The 9,734-nt window shown below is 41.1% G+C and overlaps 1 protein-coding gene across 8 annotated transcripts in view; it reads right to left on the reverse strand.

Annotated features, from left to right (window-relative positions):
* LOC141007342 (stromal interaction molecule 1-like) overlaps positions 1–9,734 on the reverse strand; it is a 39,093-nt gene that overhangs the window by 18,994 nt on the left and 10,365 nt on the right. For 7 of the 8 annotated variants that reach the window (XM_073479705.1, XM_073479702.1, XM_073479700.1 and 4 more), the window contains exons 1-2: positions 5,403–5,554; positions 3,476–3,619 (exon numbers count right to left, since the gene is read on the reverse strand). In XM_073479705.1, coding sequence (XP_073335806.1) covers positions 3,476–3,617 — 142 coding nt within the window. In that variant the 5' untranslated portion in view covers positions 3,618–3,619; positions 5,403–5,554. Of the gene's footprint in view, positions 1–3,475; positions 3,620–5,402; positions 5,555–9,734 lie in introns of those variants that run through there. The other variant, XM_073479699.1, reaches the window with a different exon arrangement.

A 9,734-nucleotide genomic window follows, 5' to 3' on the forward strand; every position in this document is an offset into this window, starting at 1 on the left:
CATATAAACGCAGTTTTAAAAATGACAAATAACATGTTTTACGTGAATTTATGTCTCAAGTGTGAGTAAAATTAGCTAAATGTTGAAAATATATTAGTTTTGCAGTTGTACTCAATTTCTTTACATTTGGCGAGACGTTACATTTAACTAACTGTGTCCGCTGAATATAAAGACAAAACACTCAGACTGTTTGACATTTCGGCGGGTTGGAGCCTCAACTGTGTCAGTTCTGTCTTAACTTACTAACACGACCCAGTCGAGCTGCGTTCACACCAACAGAACCATGCAGTGTTGGAGTCGTGCTGTCAGAGGGTGAAACCTGAGTCCAACAGATTTAAACATATAGTGAAGGTATCTCCAGGAGGACCGCTGTCAACTTGATCCTGGAATAAATCCAGCTTAAGTACCGCCGCCACTGTGACGGCCACAACACCACAGAAGAAGACAGAGAGGTAAAAAGAGCGACAGGTGAGGAAGCCGCTTCAGTTAAAGGTCTGAGGATTAAGATCGGCAGCTGTGAGGATAAAAATACAGAGATAATAGAATTAAAGAGGAGGAAGGTCGAGTCAAAGTCACACAATGAACATCAGTCTGAACCGACGCCAACACAGCAGGAACGCTTCACGAGCCAGCACCAAGGTTTCCTTCAACAGAGTAACCTAATGAGCCAGACACATCCCAGCATGCACCTTTAACGTTTCCTTATTTAACAGAGTAACTTAATTTGGTCAAATTGAGTGAAAGCAGAAGAAAGAAAAGTCTCACACTGACAAGTGTAGCGACACAAATAAGTAAAATCAGCTGACAACAGAGCGTTACACAACTGTTGTCGTGTGGTTCACTCCATACGTCCGGATCAGGATGGTTCATCTTAAAGTACTGTAGTCGAGCAGCCGGGTTAAAGGTCAGAAGTGTGACAGAGTGAGGAGAGTGAAGCAGTGAGCTGTGAGGACGAGCAGACGAGTGAATGAACAGTCAACAGATTTTCAGACAACAAGTCCAAGCATGACTTTCTGCTGAGGAGAGAATCTGTCGAGCTGAGAGTCTGAGAGGGAAAACGATCCTGACGTTACGTCTACGTTGCAGTGCTGATATTAAATCATTACGTTAAAGGTGCAACACAGAAGAATTGTCCACATATCAAAACTCAGCATGTCACCAGAGAGCTAACTGCTGCTAACAGTAGCTGTCTTTAGCTCCATAGCTCAGTTAGCCGTGCAGCTCGTGGTCTGGACCGGGTGCCCGGAGCCCCGGAGGAGGTTTGGACCGGGACGGGGCTAGCTAGTTAGCATGCTAACTTTAATAGATATCTCTGTAACAACATGCAGAAGTCATGATGACAAAACTGTTATTTCTTCACATTCTTTTGATAATTTGTCTTCATTTTTATGTTTACAACGGAAGTTCTTATACATTGCACATTTAAAAAGTTAATGTTAAAATGTTTGTTAAATAAACAGACTGAAGATAAAGTTCTGTCTCAGAAGCACCTGAGATTTTTACTCTTTGTGTCTCTCTTGGATTTTTACTTCACTTCTTGCAGCTTTTTTTCACAGCAGCTCCTGTTGGCGCCTCATTCTGAGACTGGAGGTGTGAAATGAAGCACCAGAGAAGAAACCAAGTGATGATGATACCCTCACCTCCTCTCTTCCTATTGGCTCTCAGACCTGGAGGCGGTACCGTGCCTTCGTTTCGTACGAAGCAGAGATGAGTCTATTTCTGATAACACATTTCCTGTGACATCATCAATGTGTCAAGTTCAGGAAACTGTGGTGAGCTGCTAACGGCTAGCTCCCACGCTATCTCTGCTGCACACACGCATGCACGCGCACACACACACACACACTTTTGAAGTCCATACATGAGGACGGTTGACAGGAAGTTGTCAGTTAAGAGAAGCAGACAGAATGAAGGACAGGACGTGTTTCTACAGTGACACAACGTCTCTGTCTCTCTCAGGTTCATTTGTTTACTATGTAAAATCCACAACCGCTCCGACCACAAACACAAACAGCCTCGTTCATTCTCAAGAACAAGTTCTGTGTTTATCAAACGCTAAAACAGGAACGAAACCTCAATCGACTTTATACCAGAATGATGATTTAAAACAAAACAAATAATCTACAACATGTGAACTGAACCGATCCGTCTCTGTACCTGTAAAAACCTCTGTTGCTGTGACGTCAGCTGCACAAGACGACTCAGCTCCTGCTGGATGTCACCTGGCTATGTAGAAAGCCTTACCTCAGTAGCATGCAGAAACGACAGCGGCTCGATAGCTTTAGCGCTGTGCGATGACATGAAAGTTGGGGTTGGCACGATACCAGCAAGAGCAAACTGAATTTAGAAAGCATCCAACCAATAAAATCTTACAACCTCCCCTCAGGACTCCGTCCAGAGCCTCTCCTCTTAGATACACGACCACACACCAACCAGCCAGCTGGGACTTCGCGGCTAGTTTGCTACGTTCGACAAGCTCACTTAGCTTTTATAGACCAATAAATACATAAATAAACAACTCTGTTAAATGCTACAATCATATAAACACCAGCTTACTAACCGTCACAGACGTACCTCAGTCTGAAAAGGTGCAACAGTTACTCCTTACTGCTGTAGCTGTGTGCTTTGTGCTAACTGGGTGAGCTGCTGAACAACTGTCACTGCCACTGCTGCTCACTCAATCACTGACAGAGACTGTGTGCTTTGTGCTAACTGGGTTAGCTTGGCTCAGGGACTGTGTGCTTTGTGCTAACTGGGTTAGCTTGGCTCAGGGACTGTGTGCTTTGTGCTAACTGGGTTAGCTGCTAAAAAACAGTCTGTCACTGCTGCTGTGGCTCACTTGTTCCTAAGCTCAGCAGCTGTGTGTTTTGTGCTACTGAGTTAGCGAGCTGCTTAACAACAAGCTCAGAGGCTTTGGACTGTGAACGCAGTCCATCTTTTTTAATGCTAACCGTATCCAACTACCTCATGTCTCAGCCACAAATAAGAAACATTGTATATCATCATCATGAAAATAAACAACGAACACGGCTATTGTTAGCACTCACTGCTGTCAAGCTAGCATGTTAGCATTGATTTGGCTGCACTTTCTCTGCCATTCTTGTGCCACTAGCTCACTAATAGCTTTAGCAACACATCCTCTTAGCCTTGTGGAAGACGCATAAAACAAAACAATTCTTCCAGAATAATTTACCAAACCTGGCACGCTAACAGGCTAACAGGCTCACGGGTATAATGTTCACCGTCTTAGTTTAGCGTGTTAGCAAGCTAACATTAGCTAATTAGCAGTACACACAGAGTCCAGCTGAGGCTACTGGAGTATTGGAAAATTACATTTCTGACCTCATGATGGCGCTAGACTAAAAGTCAGAGGATCACCAGAGTTATTACAACTCATCCTCACACACACACACACACACACACACGCACGCACACACACACACACACACACACACCGAGGCGGTGCGTTTCCTACCTGAGGCTGCGTTGCCGTTGGAAACCAGATGATGGTGTTGGTGGTCCAGGTGGGCGTGGTCACCTCTGTCCAGCGAACTGTGAGCCCCGACACACACACTCAGCGTGCACACACACACCAGCCACACACACACACCCTCCATGTCTGAGGAAAGAGAGGAAGAAACGTTTTACACATTAAAACTGAGCGTCTTCAAACATTTCAAAATAAAAGCACAAGTTTCTCCTTTTATCTGTAGTCACTGTGTCTTCGTGCGGCTCCTCCGGAGGATCAGCGAAGCGTCACCTTATTATCTTATTATCCTGTTTATCTTGTTATCACAGCTCATGTGATTCACTCACTGATCTCAGGTCAAATCTAAAAGACTTTTGCTGCACATGTTAAGAAAGTAGTATGAAGCCTTTGTGCCTCCAGAGGAAGCTGCATGTCATCTGATAAACTGCCGCCAGTGATGTCACGGTGGCTGAGTTGCATTGTGGGTAATGTAAGCGCCGGGTTTTGGTCTATCGCTGCTCTCCCATAACACTCTGGGCTCATTTTGGATGGTTTAAAGACAAATTAACCTTTTTTCTTCCACAGATTCTTCTTCCTTTTCAAAACCTCGTGCCTACAGTACCCACAATGCATCTGTGGGTGTGAACGCATGTGCGAAACCGGTGGGGTTTCCCCTTTAAGTCGGGACGAAACATCCAACTGTTCAGACTCAGACAGTTAAATTCAAGACGTCAGAACATCGAGGATGTCCTGTGAACAATCAGGCCTGAGTTACTTGAGTAAAAGTACTTAGTTACTTTTTAACTGTGTTCATCACTCACTGATCCAACATCATGTCCAGTATCATCTCTTATTCCTTTTCCTATTTTGGTTTTATTCCAGTTTTTACTTCTTTCACACTGTTATATTATTTAGTCTTCATGTTTTGACTCCGATGTTCCCGTCTCTTGGATCTCTGGCACCAGAACTTTCCTCCGGGATGAATAAAGTTCTTCCTCATCTTATTTTATCTCTGTTTAAAATGAATGAAGTGATATTTGAGAAGAAATATCTTGATGTAACGTGTTGATATTTAACAGCGTTGTAAAAGTACCGAGAAGTTAAAATATGAGTTTGGTAACAGAGAAAGTCAAACGGACCAAAAGTACTTGAATCAAAAAGTTAAAGTATCTGATATTAAATGTACTTAAGTATTAAATGTGAAAGTAAAAGTACATTTTGTGTGTATCTGTACACTGTAAACTATTGGTTGACGATTACTGGATCTGATATTAAGAATTTTATTGATTATCTGACTGTCGTTTGAATAAAATAATTAAAAATGAGCTACTTTGGCTCTGTGCAGCATGTAATCTACAAAGTAACTGGTAACTAAAGTAATTAAATAAATGTAGTGGAGTAAAAGTATATTTGTCTCCAAAAATGAAAAAAAAGAAAACTCAAGTACAAGTACCTCAGAAGTGTACTTAAATACAGTACTTGATTAAAAGTACTTAGTTACTTTTCTTCACTGTTTTTCACATTTAAACACAAACATGATCAGAACTCGATGATGCGTTCACTGACCTCCCTTTATCTCTACAGGGGCTACAGATGTCTTTTCACTTCACTGACTTCACTAAATCACTGAATCGATCGATCGATCGATCAGGACACATAACGTCACCTGCACCGGCACGTGACCCAACTCATGAAACCATCGAGGGATTTGTCTCCTCTGAGCTTCACAGCTTCTCAGAAAAGCGTCCGAAAACTTTGCTCTTCTCGATGATTTGCGTGTGAAACGAAGTGTGCGTGTCCTCCGGGCCGGCTGCCGGGTCAGAGGTCACCCAGCTGCTCCGTTTCACACCGACATCCCTGGAAACAGCGTCCGCTCCTCAGCGCCGCGGGGAGAAACGACGCAGAACCGGACCGTGAAGTCACCATCACTCACCTCCAGCCGTCTAATCCATCGATGTGATCGGCTCTGTCAGGGCGGATCGAACAGCAGACACACACGCAGACGCACGCGGACACACGCAGTTGATCACTTCTCGACACAAACTCAACAAAGTGCTGCTGAGGAGACGAGCACGAGGAGGTCCGCCTGCGCTGCGTTCACGGACCCGCCGAAAGCTCCGACATCAGAGACACGCACAGCACATTTATCTGAAGAGCTGCAAATCAGCGACTGTTTTTATTAGTGAGGTTTTTTTTAAAAGTCATTTTCAAGCAACATGTCAAACTCTCAGTTTTTGGACTGAAGAGGTCACTTCACGTTTTTTGAGACTTTTTTTTTTACGGAGGATAAAAACTGCCAAAATCCAAAATAAATAGAAATGACTCACTAAATACATCTATATGCAATAAAGTGCACGAAAAAATAATAATGAAAATAAATGTAGACAGTAATTAATTTAGAAAATACAACAAAAACATTTTTAAGTGCTTCTGTATTTATTTAGCTTTGTGTTAATTTAGTTAGTTTCCCTTTAAATTTTTCATTTTTTCTAATGTATTTATTTTATCTCTGTATTCATTTATATAGTTATTTATGTTTTATTTTGTGGCATGTATAGTTGATCTATGCTCTCTGATGTCAATCAACCAATAGATGATCACATGACCCACTTTAATTGACGGGGCTGTCAATTATTTTCATTTGTGTAATGAAGCAAAATGATTAAAGAAAAATACTATAAAAAATATTAACAATAATAAAAAATGCACAAAAACAATCAGCTTCATGAAATAATTGGGGGAAATGCAGAGATAAATAAATAAATGGGAAAATTAAATACAGAAGTTAATTACAACAGAAACATCAGTTTATGTCACATCTTATAAATTAACTAATGACTACATTTATTTTGGATGTTGGCATCAGTCCTCTGTACTTTGATAATAATCTGAACATGAATCAATAAGTAAAATAGTTGCAGCCTTATATTAAACTAACGTAGGCTTTTTCTCGTTTACTGTCCTTTTTTATTTCATACTTAATTTCATATTTTCATATTTGATTTTATAATCTATGATTGTACCTTCATTTATACAGTTTAACGCTTGTTTTAAAAAAGATTAAATCATTTTGAATAATAAATGTTTTTACAAAAAAACTCCAGTTGACTCTAAAACCTGCAGTTTGTCTCAAATAACGTTAAAACTGATTTGAATTTTTTTTTTTTTCATTTCCTTTCTGGAAAAAAGAAAAAACACATTTAACTGTGAAGAAATGAGCTGCTCGGTTGTCATGGAGATGAAATGATGTCATAATTCGGTCAATCTGTTTTGTTTTTTGTTTTCAGGGTCAAAACTGAACCTCGAAACTCAACTGAAGGTGCGTTCAGGTGCCCCTTGTTGAAAATAAAAGCTGACTGTACGAGGAGCTGTTAGTGGTGCGTTCACTGCCTACATTTAGTTTCAGTCAAGACTTTCTTTCTCTGTTTATTCATGTGAGATGATGTAAACTGAGATCCAGGTTTCTGATCATCAGGCTGACTGTTTCAGCCCGATGAGACGTGATCGATCAGGGATGATCAGAAACCTGGATCAGGAGCTCAGATGCCTCAGCAGCCCCTCATACAGTCCTTCAGTCTGGTGGCGCCACCCTGTGGCCGGAGAGAGGAGGTGCAGGCCGACAGGAGGTCCAGGGAGTGACAGCTTCATGAAGACGAGCTGAAGAGGCAGCAGGCGACGTGTTGACCTGCCAGCTGCTCTTGGATCTATAATATTCTCTAAACTACAGTATTATCAGTAAACACTGTGTACTGTGTCCCAGCCTGTGTTCTTTATAGAGGAGTTTCATGCCTATAATATATTTATGATCCCATCAGGTTTCCTTCTGTTAAAAAACTAACAACTCACTGACCGTTAAAAGATTTACAGACCCTTCAGTTTATGACGGTGAGAATCTAAACGGTGGTACGAAGCCAAAGCACAGTGGCTGGAGATAAAAGTTATGACTGAAATTAAACTTTGAATCTTTGTTTTTACCTTCGGACAAAATAAAAGTTTCGTCTCGCTCCATCTCAGAGGAAAGAAGATGTAAAACCTGCAGTCACTGTCGCTCTGCCTCGGTTTATCTGAGCTTCAGCTGTGACAGCCGTCTCTTAAGATGGACTAGATTTTATTTTAGGAGCAACATTACTTGAGGATTGCTTACATTTTTCTGGATAACTCAAACATGCAAACATTAAAACAGGAAGAAAACAAGTAGAAGATTGTAGTTTCTGCACTGCTGTTGCACAGCCTGTATATTATTATTATTATTATTATTATTAGTAGTATTATTATTATTATTATTATTATTATTATTATTATTATTATAATTATCCGCTCATACAAAGCCGAGTGCAGTGTCTGCTTTTTAAGGGTCATAGGTCATATAATTGGTCATGAATATTAAGACCTTAGAAAACATATATTATAAACTGAATAAACAAACTGACCTTAAAGGACGACACAATTTATACTGTTTATATGTGGCGGACCCTGCCACCTTTCTAGCTTCAAACAGTGTTCTGGGACCTTGTTTTCCTCCGAGAACAGCTTGTTTATTCACTTATGGACAAAAGTTTGTGTTAGTAACTCATTAATATTGTAAAAAGTAAAATTTTGTTTGAATTTCTTCTCTAAAACTACGCAGTGCCCCTTTAATAAGAACAAAACTGTCTCAGTTTCATGATTAGCGTGGTTACTGCAGTTAGATTTTGCCATATTTTGGACTCAATATGCTAATTTTTTTATTTGCTTATTTTGCTGAGAGCCAGACGAGAAGACTGACCTGAGATATAACTTATTATTTTATTATTATTTAGTGAACCTGTTGGTGGATTTGTTACCGTCGGACGGAGCCAGGCTAGCTGTTTCACCCTGTTTCAAGTCTTTATGCTAAGCTAAGCTAACCAGCTGCTGGCTGTTGCTTCATTTATACACAATAAAGCAACAACATTAAAAAGTGGTGTTCGTCCGTCTCAACAAAACATGTAAGTATCATAAACTAAAGCCAATGGAAAAATCCCAGAGGCGTTTGTGACGATGCTAACACCAGGACGATGCTAACACCAGGACGATGCTAACACCAGGCCCCTCGGACCAGGACTCAAACACTGCTTTCTTTTTTAAACTCTTGTTTAAAAGAGACAATAAATGTACCTTGTAAATGGGCACAAAGACAAATCACAAGAACTGTTAGGGTTCGAATAATGTTCCCAGCTGAACTCTAACATCCTGAGGGAAAGAAGATTTCACAAACTGTCGAACTATTTCCTCAAAGATGTGATTGAAAACGTTCAGAGACTAAATGTGTCGCTTCATCTCCCTCCTTCCATCGACTCGCTGCACGACATCGCTGCTGTTCGAATCATCTGCCCCCTCATGGCTGCCAATAGCTCATGTGGTTACGCTTACATCGCTAACACTAATGTCGCTAATACTAGCTAAAGGCCCGCTCCGAAAATCTGCCAACTTTCCAGCTAGCTAACGTTAAGGACCCTGACACCAGCTAGCTAACGTTAAGGACCCTAACACCAGCTAGCTAACGTTAAGGACCCTGACACCAGCTAGCTAACGTTAAGGACCCTGACACCAGCTAGCTAACGTTAAGGACCCTGACACCAGCTAGCTAACGTTAAGGACCCTGACACCAGCTAGCTAACGTTAAGGACCCTGACACCAGCTAGCTAACGTTAAGGACCCTGACACCAGCTAGCTAACGTTAGAGCAGCACAGCATGCTGTACTGCAGAGGTCGGCCATTTAAAAACATTTTTTTCCACAAACTGCCAACAAGGAAGACAGGTGTTGCCGTGGAAACACAGACACCACATGATTCCAACGGTGTAATTCTATTGGCTGACACAGACATAAACAAAACATCATCTTGGACGTGACAAACATTTTAAAATCATTGATTCACAATCATAAAAATGTTTTTACTATAATTCTGCTCCTTTCTACAAGATCTGTACATGTAATACTTATTAGAAACGGTTTAAAAATTAAACTTAAGACTTAAAATGTTTAAAACTAACTGAGACTTCTTTATGAGCACACCTGTCAATCAATCTAGTGGTGGGCGGGGCGTAAAGCTCTGATTGGCTCATTTAATGACTTTAGAAACATGTTTCTCAACTCTGGACAAACAGAAAAGCCCGCTGTTACTACCACACACACACACACACGCACACGCACACACACACGCACACACACACACACACACACACACACGCACACACACACACACTCAGTAAACTTCCTCAAACTTGCTCCTCCACTTCCTCTCT

Source organism: Pagrus major, chromosome 13, assembly GCF_040436345.1.
Source record: "Pagrus major chromosome 13, Pma_NU_1.0".
NCBI classification, from domain to species: Eukaryota; Metazoa; Chordata; class Actinopteri; order Spariformes; family Sparidae; genus Pagrus; species Pagrus major.